The 16,230-nt window shown below is 35.8% G+C and overlaps 1 protein-coding gene across 1 annotated transcript in view; it reads left to right on the forward strand.

Moving 5' to 3' along the window:
• The window catches only part of RSBN1 (round spermatid basic protein 1), a 50,421-nt gene that overhangs the window by 11,015 nt on the left and 23,176 nt on the right, over positions 1-16,230 (forward strand). Inside the window, exon 2 of the mRNA XM_032360947.1 lies at positions 2,062-2,735. Coding sequence (XP_032216838.1) covers positions 2,062-2,735 — 674 coding nt within the window. The remainder of the gene's footprint in view (positions 1-2,061; positions 2,736-16,230) is intronic.

A 16,230-nucleotide genomic window follows, 5' to 3' on the forward strand; every position in this document is an offset into this window, starting at 1 on the left:
CAATCCGATTACATGTATATTTTGCTGTATGGTCTCAGTTGAATCACAAGTGATGTTTGCAAATGAAGGGTTTTCTTTTTGTTTAAAAATGGATATTAAACAGAATGGAAGTCATTTGGTATCTGTATACTTTAAAGTCTCTGACTTATACTTTTAAATATTTTCTTTAGAAATTTTTCATAACTTGCAATATTTAGTGATTTGAAATGATTTTGTATAGAGTACTGTATCTATTATGTTTGCATATTATACCACATAAATTATTTACTGTAAATTTTACTGAATTTGTTATTCCCAGGTGTAGTCATAGGATCAATTGTAGTGTCTTTCTTAACACTGAATTACTTGAATGATGTCAGAAATACTGTTATTGGGTGGAAAATTTCAGTAAATACCACACTGAACTTGAAAGGTTGTTCAGGATATACCTGATATTTATTCCTAAATATTTCTTGCTAGATATGTTTTTGAACCAGTAAATAAAAATGTTATTCTACTTTGGGTTTGTAAATACATGATAATCCCTTAAAAATTAAAAATAAATTTTTAATTATAAAAGTAATATGTGTTTATTGTAGAAAATTAGAAAATACAGATAAGCAAAAAAGAAAATATCTAGTTATTTATAATCCTACCACCCTAGATAACTACCATTAACACTTTGATATGTATTTCTTCAGGTACTTTCCCGTGTAATACATCTACAAAACGTGTAGATCAGTCAGACTTTTTCCTCTCTTTAGGTCCTTTGCTTCTCCCTGGAATATTTTTCCCTAGAAAACATGCCTGGCTTGTCTTAATATTTAGGGCTCAGCCTTAAAGTTACCTTCCAAAGAGAGGTTTCCTCAGCATCTAGAGTAGCTTATTGATGCTTTGTTTTTCTTGTTAAACTAGATTATAAAATCCAAGAGAATGAGGATTATGTCTGTCTGAGCATCATATCCCTAGTGCCCAGAAATGTCCCTGGTATTTAGTGGGTACTTAATAAATGTTTGAGTGCTTAATGTTACAAACATGGGATCATATTATAAACACATTAGATGTGGAAAGAAAGGTAAGATCTATATTTCTGACCTTAGATTGCTTACAGTCTAGAGGAAAGGTAAAAAATTAGATTTGTGATAACATAGAATATTAAGTTTTGTGATAGGCCAGTACAGTGCTAAGGAAGCACAGGGTGGGAAAGCTATCCAAACTGGGTAGGAATGAATTGTTAGAGAATGCTTCCTGGAAGATTGGCAGTGTAAGCATTTTATAACTTTGTAATTCATTAGTTCTTTTCATTTGTAATATAACTTGTAATGGCTGGGTGGTATTTTGTCAGTATGTAAGTACCAGAATGTAATCAACATCCTGTTACTTAGGATAGACATTTAAGGGGGAGTCCCTGAATTTAACTGTCATGGATATTTTTGTGTATCTTCAGTTATTTTCTTTTTTTTTTTTTTTTTTTTTTCTTCTTCTTCTTCAGTTATTTTCTGAGGTAATTTTTACTTGGGAGTGGAATTTCTAGGTCTGATAATTTAAAATATTTTCAAGGCTTTTGATGTACATATCCATTTTGGTGGGTGCCAAATTGCCCTCTGTGGAATTTGTACCAATTTATAGTTCCAACAACAGTATACGAGAAGGCCAAAAAAGAAAAATCATGCTAATTTGGTAGGCAGAATCGTGTCTTACAGCTTAATTTGCTGTTGTTTGATTTAGCTGTATGCATTATAGCAAAATATGGTAAGCTTCAGTTTAGATTTTACAGTGGTTACTGAACAAATATTCCATACAGGATGGCAGAAATGGACTTACTTGGATATTTCCTTTACTTTGTTGTTGTATTAAATTACATGCTTACATATTCATTGTCTACTTTTTAGCATAGTTTTCAGCCCCGAATATTACTGTATTTTAAGATTTTTATCTCAGTCATTTTATAAACATGTAAGTTGTCATGGCAAATTCAGAGAAACTGAGAATAGGCCATTTAATTTGAGGTCAAGTACCGTAAGAAGTTTCTATGTTGACACTAGGCCTAGCAACTAACTTCTTTTTAATTATTGTGGCCAGAAACACCAGATGAAAATGGTAAAACCCAGAGAGCTGATGATTTTGTCTTGAAGAAAATAAAGAAGAAAAAGAAAAAGAAACACCGAGAAGATATGAGAGGAAGACGCCTTAAAATGTACAATAAGGAAGTACAAACCGTCTGTGCTGGCCTGACCCGCATCAGTAAGGAAATCCTCACCCAAGGACAAATAAATAGCACTTCAGGAGTTAATAAGGAGTCCTTCAGGTATCTGAAAGATGAACAGCTGTGCCGATTAAATTTGGGCATGCAAGAATATCGGGTACCCCAGGGAGTACAAACACCTTTTATGACTCACCAGGAACATTCTATTCGTAGAAATTTCTTAAAAACAGGTACTAAATTTAGCAACTTTATTCATGAGGAACACCAGTCCAATGGTGGTGCACTTGTCCTTCATGCTTACATGGATGAACTCTCATTTTTGTCTCCAATGGAGATGGAGAGATTTTCCGAGGAGTTTCTTGCTTTGACATTCAGTGAAAATGAGAAAAATGCTGCTTACTATGCTTTAGCAATAGTGCATGGAGCGGCTGCTTATCTCCCAGACTTCTTGGACTACTTTGCTTTTAATTTTCCCAACACTCCTGTGAAAATGGAGATTCTGGGCAAGAAAGATATTGAAACAACCACCATTTCAAATTTTCACACTCAGGTAAGATAAAATCATTGTTAAATTGTTACGTAAATACAGTTTCTTGACAGTATTAACCTCATTCTGTTTCATTTGCACATACCAGCACATTTTTTGATAAAAACTCATGGTAAACGTGATTCAAATCATTAGTTTATTGCTCTGGTTGAAATATCTTAATTGCTGCAGTTCTTTGGGATGTAACTTGTTACTTGCTTGGTCTAAGAAACACTTTATACATGTTAGACATCATTACAAGTCTTTATGGAAAACCAGCTTGAAAACTAATCCAGTCTTTCAGAAATCAGGTACTATAAGTATAGAAGATGTGACTTAGATTTGGTGGCGTCAAGGTAACTTTAAGACTGACTTTTGTCATAATAAACACATGAGGGCATTGGCCTGTTTATTTGCCAGGATTTTGCTGTTTTTGTTTCTTACAGTAACTTGTTGGCAGTCTATCCCAGAAACATACCCCATTTACGTGACTTGGAAGTGTCACTAGGAAGACCGCCATAGCCTCTGCTCCTTCTGCCTAGGCACTGTTGTAGATGAAGACCTTTTCTAAAGCCTTGCTTGGGCAGCTAGGCTTAAGTCAGCAGGGAAATCTCTCCTTCCTAAGCAGTGGTTTTTAACCAGGCATTTTTTTTTAATGAGTTACTTTAGGGCACAGAAAGAAGTTAATAACATATCCTAGCCACTTCCTTGCTTCCTTTTCTTACAAAGGATAATAAACATGAATGGTCAGCTGTAACTTGGTATCACAGATATAAATTCAAAACCAGTTTAGTGGAGAATATTTTACTCTTTTTTGGTATCACAGATATAAATTCAAAACCAGTTTAGTGGACAATATTTTACTTTTTAGAGATACGTGATTATAATAACCTGTTTTTTCAGGTTATCTAATAATTTGCTGCCATTCTTTTCCTAAGATTTTTTTTTTTTTTTTTAGGTATATAGACTGTTGCATAATAAGACTCTCAGCTGCCTGCATTATAGTGGTTTCAGGCCACGTGGATTTATTTGCAACCTCCTCTAACTTAAATCTTTTTAATGATTCTTACCATCCTTGCCTCCAGTGAGGGGAGTATCCAGTTTAGATTTATGAGCTTCAGAATTTCTCTAATTGAAGTTCTCTCTGCAGTAGAGAGAGCAGGAGCAGCCAATCTGGAGAGGTCGCAAGATGGGGCTGCCCAAGATGTTGGAACACGATGTGCAATAAAGGGCTTCGTCTTGGATTTTGGCCTTGTTACCACAATCAGGTACCGAAGTGCTGACTTTTGTAGTAGATTTTCTTTTTTCTTTTACTTTTTATTTTTTTTTTTAAGGAGTTTTGCCCTTTGAAGGTTAAGAATCCTATTTTTATAAATATCACAGAGAAGGGGCTGAAAACAGTCTTCCTGATATAGGCCATAATCCCTGTAAGTCCCTATTTAACAAAGAAGGGTATTGCTGAGAGCAGAATTAACATGCTTCATCACTTTTTTAGTTGCAGAAATGCAGCAAATTTTCTCTTCTGATCCATAGACCAACAAGCATATCTGAGAAATAAGCCAGAAGTACGGGTGAAAAAAGTCTTGGTTTTGTTGTGGTGACTTTTTAATTTTTATGTCAGTTAGTCTATAATAGATCAAGCTCATTTGTCAATAGTACGCAATCTAAACAGCTAGTAAAAGAAGGTATCTTTAAATATTCCCTGCTGATTTTTGTCCTCCAAATAATTTTTTTAAATGGAGCTGAAATTTAAATGACTGTACCAACAACTTACCTTGAGATTTACTTTGAGATTTATTAAAAAACCTCTTCTTAAGAACATAGGAGATCATTATTAAATTAGATACCTTTAAGCCTTCAACCAGATAAGAATATTGAGGACTAATGACTAAGTCCTGTGCTGTGGTAATCCTGGAACTTAATATTTTATTTATGAATTTTCAGTTGTTGGAGAAATATGGGGTGGGTATGGAGGTCGAAGTAGTCCATGAAACTTTAAAGTTGCACCTGTCAAATATTTGGCAGATGTTAGTATGGAGGCTAACGCAGTAGTTGACATTGAGTTAGCGTTCATGGTTTATAGAAATAGTTCCACATTTGTAACTGAGTGTTTGAAACAACCTATGGTGTAGGTAAGCAATTTTATCTCTGTTTTCCTTGAAGAAACTCTGAAGTTTGGAGATGTTCATTGTTATCCAAGGTCATGTAGCTAGTAAGTAGAAGTCAGGGTGCTAACCTCGGCTATCTGAACAATATGCCTAACATTTTGGAAGAGACAAATGCTTTTATTTGTCTAACACTGTCATTGGTGAAATTAAAATAATCTTAAACACAATATGAGACGGCTATTAATTTTTAGCAAATACCTTTATATTGTCGGGAATTAAGTGAATACCTTAAATATTTTGGACTTTGTTGTTTAATGAAGTCTTTTGAAGTTCTGTTAAGCCTGTAAAGAAACTGAAGAAACTTTTTTTTTTTTTAAGATTTTTATTTATTTGACAGAGAGAGACAGTGGGAACAGGAACACAAGCAGGACGAGTGGGAGAGGGAAAAGCAGGCTTCCCACCAAGCAGGGAGCCTGATGGTGGGGCTTGATCCCGGTATGCTGAGCCAAAGGTTGACATTTAACAACTGAGCCCCCCAGGTGCCCCAAACTGAAGAAACTTTTGTTACCTTAGACAGTTTTTGGAAGTTATTTATAGTTTAAATATGTAGCCATAATAATCATTCGTGATTGTTATTTCAAGATAGTTTATTTAGCGAACAGTTATTTTTCATTTATTTATATATTTATTTATTTAAAGATTTTATTTATTCATTTGACAGAGATCACAAGTAGGCAGAGAGGCAGGCAGAGAGAGAGGGGGCTCCTCGCCGAACAGAGAGCTCAACGCAGGGCTCGATCCCAGGACCCTGAGACCACGACCCAAGCCGAAGGCAGAGGTCCAACCCACCGAGCCACCCACGCGCCCCTTTTATTTATTTTTTAAAGATTTATTTATTTGAGAGAAAGAGAGTGAGTGAGCATGCAGCAGGGAGGGGCAGAGGAAGAGGGAAAGAGAATCCCAAGCAGACTCTGCAGAGTCCCATGCAGGGCCTCATCCCAGGACCTCACTGAGATCGCGACCTGGGCTATAACCAAGAGCTGGACGCTTAATTGACTGTGCCGCCTGGTGCCCCTCAGCAAACCATGTACTGGACGTTTTGTTCTAAAACGGACTTATTGATGAGCTCAGTTTGGTGGAGGAGATGAATAGGGCATCAATTATAATACAATTTGCCTAAGTATTATGCATAGGGGAAGCCTTGTAATAGAGGGAGCACAGTTTGCGGTGTTACCTAACAGACTTGAGGTGATTAAAAAGGGCAGTTTAAAGCATGTGATGCTTGAGTAGAGTCTTAAAAGGAGATTAGTTCTTAGCTAAATAAGGGCATTTTAAGCAAAGGAAAAAACAGCCTATGCAAACACACAGAGGCCTTAGAGAATGTGGTACTTCTAGGGAGCTGCACCTAGCCTGACATGGCAAGAGTACATGGTGACTATTGAGGGAGTTAAGACGAGATGAAAAAATCAAGATTGTGAAGAGCTTCATATGACATGCCAAAAGAAAGTTAGTACTTTTTCCTAAAGGTAATGGAGAAGTCATTGATGAATTTTAATGGGGGAGTACTATCAGGTTATGTTTGCCAAGTTTACATAGGAATGTGAAGGCTGGGATTGAGGACAAAAATGAGATTGGGGGCAAGAAGACTGTTACATTAGTATGGTAACCAAGTCAGAAATTATCTCTGTCAAAACTGATACACTAGAGAGGAAGGGATGAAGTTTGAGAAATAATTAGAAGATGGGATTAATTGCAGTTGGTGAGGGAGAAGGATAGAGTCTTAAAATATGGTTTGGACAATTGGGCAGATGGTGGTGCTGGTCACAAAGTTAACACAGGGTTGAAAAAGCTGGTTTCTAGGGATGAAAGGCGTTGGCGAAGAGTTCAGTTTGAGATACGTTGTGTTGGAAAGTACCTGTGAAGACTGAAGGTTAGAAACATCTATTAGGTAGTTGAAAAATATGAATCTAAGACTGGGGGACTTGTGTAGGCTGGAAATGCAGCAGTTAGATCCATTAGCATATAGGTGATGCAGGCACAGCATTAGAGTGGTAAAGAGATGAAGCTAAGAATGGAATCCCGTGATGTTCCCCACATGTAAGTATGAGGAAAAGAGAAAGAAGGAGATCAAAAAGAAAGAGTTAGAAGGAAGATTAGGATAAAAAATTTTCTAGGTTTTTAGAATGATGGAGTAATTAAGAATTATGTTTCAGGAGAGATCAAGTAAGATAAGGATGGGAAAATGTGAAGTTGCTCAATTAGGAATTTAATTGGAAACCAGTGCTTATCAAGACCAGTGCTTTGCAAACCATGGCTAAATATTGTGAGTTATGGGGCTTTTTTAGAAGCTTACTACTTTTCTGTGTATGAACTTGGCATTCAGACCTCTGCCCACGTCTTCTGAATCAGAATCTGCATTTTAACAAGATTTGCAGGTGATTCATATACACAGTAAGGTTTGGGAAGCACTACTTTAGAACTTAATCTGCACTAGTCAAAGGAAGTAAATTGTAGGTTTGTTTTGTGCAAGAAAATTATATCTTCTATTTTTATATTTTTATTTATTTATTTTTTTTTTTAAAGATTTTATTTATTTATTTGACAGAGACAGATTACATGTAGGCAGAGAGGCAGGCAGAGAGAGAGAGGAGGAAGCAGGCTCCCTGCTGAGCAGAGAGCCCGATGTGGGACTCGATCCCAGAACTCTGGGATCATGACCTGAGCTGAAGGCAGCGGCTTAACCCACTGAGCCACCCAGGTGCCCCTATTTTTATATTTTTAAATTGTTGTAGTTTCAAAGTAGGATGCACAAAGAAGTGTTTTTTGTTTTTTCTTTTTGCATTCTATAAAACTCAAATATTCTAACACCGAAGAAGGTGTTCATTTCATGATAAATATCAGTTGAAGCACCAAGCTCATCCTCAAATTTGATTACTTTCAGCAGTTGATTCAGGGTAACTTTGTAAAGTTGGGTTTCTTTCTTTCTTTCTTTCTTTTTTTAAGATTTTATTTACTTATTTGGCAGACAGAGATCACAAGTAGGCAGAGAGGCAGGTAGAGAGAAAGAGGGGGAAACAGGCTCCCTGCTGAGCAAGGAGCCCAATGTGGGGCTTGATTCCAGGACCCTGGGATTGTGACCTGACCCGAAGGCAGAGGCTTTAACCCACTGAGCTACCCAGGTGCCGCTAAAGTTGGGTTTCTAATCTAAAGAACTACATATATATTGACACATACATATGTATGGTATTTTTATAATTTTGTAGGATTATTCAGACCTAATTAAGTTTTATTTACTTATTAAAAGATTTTATTTATTTATTTGACAGAGATCACAAATAGGCAAAGAGGCAGGCAGAGAGAGGAAGGGAAGCAGGCCCCCTGCTGAGCAGAGAGCCTGATGCGGGACTTGATCCCAGGACCCTGAGATCATGACCTGAGCCGAAGGCAGTGGCTTAACCCACTGAGCCACCCAGTAGCCCCTCTAATTAAGTTCTAAATAACCATTGGCTAAATAACAATTTTGACCAAGAAGTTTAAGTGTTTGTGGAATCTTTGGGTTGATTAATGAAGAAAAAAATTAGTGTCCACTTAGAAATATATTTCTCCCTATATATGTTTATATATATAAGTATAATTTATTACTTTTTTGCTTAGGTGCTATGTCTAGTAATTATAATAGTCTTCCATCTTATGGACTAACAGGATTTTAGAGTAGGTGGGGGCCTTTCCAAGCCTTCATTTTATGGATAAGGAAGGTCACATTTTGGTTATGACCTTCCCAAGGTTAAATAGTGGCAGATCTTCAAAGAGAAATTGTTTTTTTTCTTCTGTCTCTGAGTGGAATTAAATCCTGTAGTTGAGGTTAGCAAGTTTTAATGTGTATATAAATGCAGATTTTGATTTTACAGGTCTGGGTTGGGGCTTTATAGTCTGCATTTCTGATGAGTTTCCAGGTGGTGCTGTTACTCCTGGTCATGAGCCATCAATGGCTGTAGACTGTAAATTCTGTACAGGAATTGCAAGCCAAAGCAACAAGAAGAAACACTAAAAACATAATGAAATTAAATTATTAGTTGTTTTAAATGTTGCCATCTTAAATTATTTTCACCTTAGAGCAACTAGGTAATTGAAGGGTATATATGGAAAAGTAGGATGTGTGTATGTATGTGCTGGGGAGAGAGGCAGTTGATTAAAAAGCTTGCCTACCATTGTAAGATTTGTTTTCTTTATCTGGCAAATGTGCATATTTTAAGTTCTGTTTAAAAAAAAAATCTGTATATATACAGTGTTGAAGTCTTTTACTGAGGCTCATAGATCTTTATTTAGGTGGTGGTAGAAATTCTCATAAATATTACTTTTATTAGTATAAAATGGTAATGTCTTCTGCTCCAGAGAAAATCAGCAAGTGTTATTTCTTCATTGTGTGTTGTGACAAGCCCTAAAATGGGTTTATTAGGTGCTCCTCATCTTTGATCAATAAAATCAACATTATGGTGATTGGGTAGTACTGATTAGGAGAGCTGAACTAGAAGAGTGCTTTGTAGCTGTTAAATAACTGAGAAACTATTTGTGAACATCAGTGTGTTATATAAAAGGAGAAATAAATGCTTTAAGTAGCTGGCTTTATAAAATAAATCAGGATAGGAATGGTAGGTTTGGATCTTTTTTTCCTTCTCATTCTAAGTACATCTTACTGCTTTTTCAGTGTATGTTTTAAAGTGGGAATGCCTTTCTAGACACAGATCACAAGGTTAGGAAGATTGCTGGCTAGCTTTTTTCTTTCTGTTTTTTAAACAATCAGTTTGAATAAACTTCTTCCTAAAACATGAGTTCTGTAGAATAATTACCTCTGGACTCAGTTGTGTGTGTGTGTGTGGGGGGGCATGTCCATATATACACATGTCCGTGTATTTCTAGCTTGGTGTTCTTCTAAGTGTTGTTTCTGTGTGTGTGTGTTTAAGAATTTCTTTTTTAGATTAGTTTTAGGTTCATGGCAAAATTGAGGAGAAGGTACAGAGATTTCCTGCATATTGTCTGACCCCCCATCTGTGCACAGCCTTCCTCATTATCAACATCCACCCCCTTAACCCCCCACCTATGGTACATTTATTACAAGTGATAAACCTGTGTTGATTCATCAATCACCCAAAGTCCATACTTCACATAGTTCACTCTTCGTGGTGTACTTCTGTGGGTTTGGACTAATGTATAATGACATGTACCCATTTTTATGGGAGTACACAGAATGTTTTCTCATCTTAAAAATTCTCTGTGCTCTGCCTCTTCATCCTTTTCCTTCCTCTCCCAAACCGTGGCAAACTCTGTGATCTTTTTACTGTCTCCATAGTTTTGCCTTTTCCAGAATGTAAAATAGTTGGAATCAAATAGTATGTAGCCTTTTCAGATTGGCTACTTTGACTTAATAATATCCCTTTAAGGCCCTTCCATGTCGTTTCATGTCTTGATAGCTCTTTCTTTTCTTTCTTTTTTTTAAATAATATGCTGTTGTCTGGATATACTACTGTTACCCATTTACCTACTGAAGGACATCTTGGTTGTTTCCAAATTTGGGCAGTTATGAATAAAACTGCTGTCTTCCAAGTTTTTAACTGACTTATGACTGTCCTTTTTAAAAAGTATTGAAAAGTAGAATGTATTTGGAGCACAGTTAAACTTTCTTCACAATTGGTGCAGGATAATTGTGAAGGCAATTGATACACGATAACTGTGAAGTTGTTTCTTTTTTTTCTTTTTGAAGATTTTATTTGGGTGGGGGTGCATGCACTCATACGAGTGGGGGAGGGGCAGGGGGGAGAATCCCAAGTGACTCCCTGCTGAGTGTGGAGCCCCACGGGGCTCAATGCCAGGACCCAGACAGAGATCATGACCCAAGCCTAAGCCAAGAGTTGGGTGCTTAACTGACTAAGCCACCCAGGTTCCCCATGAAGTTACTTCTAATTTTAAAGGTTTATATATTTACAGAACAGTGTGTATTTTCAAATGTAATTGCTTGAACTTTTATAGCTATAAATTATAAGAATTTTTTTTTAATGCATGCAAAGCTAACTACTATTTTCTTATAGGCATTTTCTCTCTTGATTCTACAGTCCTTCTCCCCTCCCCGTTTGCCTTCTGATTTTGATAATGATGGAGTTTTCTCTGGCATTTTGTCTTTTGCTTCCGTGGCAGCCTTACTTTTTTCTGTTCCTTAGTTTCTACTTACCTCCCTCCAGTCCTCTTAATACTCCTCTACTCAACTTGTTCTTTGCTTTTGAGTGTCATTTCCAGGCCAGAGATTTTCAGATTTGCCAGATCCTAAGAATGATCGGGGGTTGCTGGTTGGATCCAAATACATATTTGGAATCTCAGGTTCCTCTACTGGAAATTGTGATTAGGTCTGGAGTGAGGCCTGAGATAAATACCTCAAGTGATTCAAATCCTATGAGCAGGCAAATTTAAGAAACTTTGAAAATATATACCATCTAACATTACTGTGTTTTCCTTCATTTGACCTGTAGATCATCCTTTTAGAATTTCATAGAAATCATAAACTAATGGCTCTTAGAGATAACCTTGTCTAATCTCTACGTAGCACAAATGTTTTAGAAAATCACTTGTAGGCTGATAATTATTCAAGAGCTTGTCTGTTCTTAAGGTTTCATAAGGTTCCCAGTGGGCCCTCAACATTGTGTGGGAAGCTTGCTGCTTATCTTTGGTTAAATGCTTGTTTGCTCTTCATGAAGACTATTCACACTCTATCTGTATACATCTTTTCTGTATTCCTGCCTATTAAAATAGAAAAGAAATCCCACCTCCTCCTCAAAAGCTGATTTTTCACCTGCATTCTAGATTCCACTCCCTACTTTTCTTAGGATTGTCACAAAATATGCTAAACAAAATTACTGTTTTACTATTTTTAGGTTATATAATTCATTGGCATTAAGTGCATTCACAGTGTTATATACAACCACCACCATTATCCTTTTTTACAACTTTTTCATCATCTGAAACAAACTGCACCCATTTGCTTAGGATCTTTATGCGTCCCCACCCCTGTAATTTTTCCCTCTCCATTCCCATTAAAAAGTACAAATTATAGTAAGTGAATGCTTTGTTTCCTTCATTTATAATAAAATCTAAGCTTTTTTTTCTCTACAGAAGTAAATCTTTCTTCTGAATTTGTGGTTTATTATTTTTGTGCACCTTCTAATATTTTGCTCTGCATGTATGAACATACAGACTTTATAAAACTATTTTGTGGGATTTAACACTTTATAAATAGGATTTTATATATATCATTCTACAGATTGCTTCACTTGAGTGAGCATTGCTTTAGAGAATTGTGTTGATACACGTAACTCTAGTTCATTCATTTTAACTATTTTTGGCATTTTGTTCTGTGATTTTATCACTATTCTCCTGTTCTTGTTTATAGTTTTGTAATATTACAGTATTATAATAGGAATATATGTAGAGCTATCCCCTATACATCCCATGTATCCTATACCTGTTTGTGCTGGAATTTCTGTTTGCCTTTTTCTCATGTCCTGGGGTTCCATGACTATTCTGTTGACTGAACTCAGTGATTCAAATGAGATTTTACGTGTTTAAAGTTTTTATCCTACATTTTTTGTATAGTTCAGACAGGTGTGGCATTCTTGGTTGGAGATCATGTTTTTGAGATTTAGGAAGGCATTTCCTTGAGATTTATGAAGGCAAAGTGTTTTTATTTAAGCTCCTTGTATTGCTCATGAGAATTTCAGTATCATAATGATTCCTGATGTTTGTAGGTTTTTTTTTTTTTAATCTCTTTGGAAACTTATTTTAAAACCTCTTTATTATAGAATTTCAGAATACTGAGGATAATGTATGTTGAGTTTTTTTTTAAATTGGGTTTTGTTTTTTAATTTATTATGAAATATTTTAGACATACATAGAGGTATAGAGTTCTAAACACCTATGTTTTAACCACTTCGCCCAAGAAATAAAATGTTACTGATAAAACTGAAGACCACCTCCAACCCACTTGATTTTCTCAGGTTTTATTGGTCTGAATTGTTTTGTATTCGTTCTGATAGATATTTAGGCCTTCTTAATACGGAAATGCATATCCTTTTGTTTGGGTAAGTTTTCTTGTTTTAAAAAGTTTTTTTTATTTTTAAAATTTGTTTTTTAAAATTATTATTTATTTATTATTTCTTTGTTAATGTCCTTACTTTAGTGTTCATTGTTCTTTTTCCCTGAAACTTATTAGGATATTAGACTTCCTGACAGAATCTCTAAATTTTTCCGGTCACTCCTTTTATTTTTCTTTGTCTTTTTATTCTGCTTTCTGGGGAGATTTAACTATCTTCTTTTCCTCCTGTTGATTTATTTCAACTGTAATGTTTTGAATTTAAGATCTTGTTCTTTTTTTTTAATTTAAATAACTTACTGTTTCATGCATGCAATCTCATCTTTCATCTCTTTGATGGTATTAATAATTGTTTTGAAATTTTCTTGTAATTTGTTTCATCACATTCTTTTTTGTTTTAATCTTGTTTATTTATTCTCTTCAGATGTCTGGTGATCTGTTTATATTGAGATAAATGTTAATACAAAACTGATTAGCAACTGTGGACACATAGGTGGACACATAGGTGGGATTGGCCATTTGATGGCTGGGTAGGGAATCTGGCCAAATCATTGTAAGAAAAGTTCCAAATATTAACATTTAGAGATCTTTTTTCTGGGGCTCTTAATTTCTACATTTAAGACTACCACATTTTTCCAGGGAATAGAGTAAGTTATATCTCTGTTTGCTAGAATTCTTGGAGTTGAACTGTGGAAGTAGGTAGGTGTTTAATATATGGAATTTTACTTAATTGTCTGTTGTCAGTATAATGGTCTTTCATATTTGTGCCTGGTATCTTTGTTTTCCATATCTCTTTGGTTCACTTACTCTACAAGATAGGGGAAGAGTGTGGGCTGGGGTAGGGAGTGGGGAACATAAGCAGAGGATCTAACTAATTCTTATATACATTTTTAATCCATCTTCTTTGTTTTAGTTCCATGCTTTGTTTCCCCCCTTCTGCTTAGCTTTTCCATGATTCTGTATCACAAACTGACTTTTGGTTATCTTCTACATGGTACTCAGTATTCAAAGTTCTCAATTGGCTAATTCCCCTGTATACTTTTCCCCTCGTAAAAATGGTTTGCTAACTTCTATATGTCATTTTTTAACTTCTGTTCTTTTTGATCTTCTGGGATTCATAGCCTTTCTGTTTTACTCTCACTTGAGTGGGTTTTGATAAGGAATAGACATAAATCTTTTGTTTAGTTTACCATGTTTAAATGGCCATTCTCTTCACCTTTTCACCTTTACCAGATTCTCCCATTAACATTAAGATGTCACACAAAAGAAGACTTAGGTGGAAATACATATTTTTGGATTAAGGAGAACCGACATCCAAATGATAAAAAAGAAAAGCAGTGGTGGAGGAGTGCCCTATCAGATACCAGTACATTCTAAAGATTTAGTGATTAAATAAGTGTATATTAGTTTTTGAACATTATTCAGTGAAACAGAAAAGTAAGTCTAGAAACAGGCCCAATTACATATAGGCAGTTGATACTTAAAAATGATAGTACCTCGGTTGGGTTATGGACATTGGGAGGGTATGTGAAATGGTGAGTGTTGTGAAGTCCGTAAGCCTGACAGTTCACAAATCTCTGCTCCAGGGACAAATAATACATTATATATCAATAAAAATAATAAATAAAATGATAGTACCTTAGATCATTGATGGCAGAGAGATGATAGTGTTGGGACATCAGGGTATTTATCTAGAATTCATCTTAGTATCCATATCCCTGGATACCAAGATAAATTCCGAATGAGATCAAAGATTTTTTTTTTCTTAAGATTTTATTTATTTATTTGACAGAGAGAGATCACAAGTAAGCAGAGAGGCAGGCAGAGAGAGAGGAAGGGAAGCAGGCTCCCTGCTGAGCAGAGAGCCCAATGCGGGACTCGATCCCAGGACCCCGAGATCATGACCCGAAGGCAGCGGCTTAACCCACTGAGCCACCCAGGCGCCCCGAGATCAAAGATTTAAATGTGGAAAATGGAGACATTAATGTAATAGAAGAAAACATGGAAGAATTCTTTCATAACTTTGTAGTTCAAAAGGTCTTTTTGACTATGACCAAAACAAAATAAAAATCACTGTCAACGTAGTCAAAAGGCAAGTTGTGAAAAATTGTATACAATTCATACAGAGGATTAACCTTCCTAAATTATTAAGGGCTCTAGAAGTAGATAAGAGAAATCGATACTAGTAGCCCAATTTAAATATAAGCAGGCCTCTTGAATGGATAGTTCATAGAAAAAGAAATACAAAAGGCCCTTTAATTCTCTTATTTGAAAAGATGCACAGCTTCATTCCTAAGAAAGTGAAATTAAAACTACTAAGATGGTAGTTTTTACTTACCAAATTAGTAAAAATCCAGAAGTTTGATAACAGTTGATTAGGCTGTGGGGCAACATATATTTTCTTACAGTGCTAGGGGGATTGGAAGTTTATAGAGCCCTATTGGGGGTTAGTCTTTCTATTTAAGAAAATTCTCTCTTGCTCTTATTTTCTCCTCTTACTACCAACCTTTTTTATTTTCACAGCCTGATTTCTTGAAAGAATTGTTTACATTTGCTGTCCACATTTTCTCATCTCTCTTCAGACCACCGATTTTGTTTCTGCCCTCATACTTCTCTGAAAAACCTCTCTTGCCAAGGTTACCAGGGCGCATTTTTCATCTTCATCTCACTGAAATCTCTGAATACATTTTGACCAAACTTCTTGAAATACTTTATTTTAATTTTTATTATACTGTGCTGTCTTGGTTTTCTTCTTAACCTCACTGACCACTTGACTACTGCTTTACATTCTTTTTTGTCAGTTTTTCTTCTCCTTTGGTGCTTTTCAAATTGGATCTTCCTAGGCAAAGACGCATGCTCTTTGAACTCTATATATGTTCTGTAGCCAATGACTAGCATTTATATCCTCAGTCTAAACCACTTGATTTCAGACCAAGCTGCCCTTTTGACATACCCACTTGAGTGTTACAGAGTACTTTGTATTGGTTCCAATTGCTCCTGTAACAAATTACCATAAACATAGGATCTTAAAACGATACAAACTTAGCTTCTTACTGTTCTAAAGGCTCTGAAGGAGAATCTGCATTTTGTTGGGTTTTTGCCTATTTCAGCTCTGGTTGCCTTCTCTATTTCCTAGTTTGGGGCCCCTTCCTCAGTCTGCAAAGTACATCACTCCACTCTCTGCTTCCATCATTATATTGCCTTCTCTGTACTTCTCCCTGTGCTTCCCCCTTATAAGAACGCCTGTGATTACGTGGGCTTACCTGGATAGACTAGG

The sequence above is a fragment of the Mustela erminea genome, chromosome 10 (genome assembly GCF_009829155.1).
Source record: "Mustela erminea isolate mMusErm1 chromosome 10, mMusErm1.Pri, whole genome shotgun sequence".
NCBI classification, from domain to species: domain Eukaryota; kingdom Metazoa; phylum Chordata; class Mammalia; order Carnivora; family Mustelidae; genus Mustela; species Mustela erminea.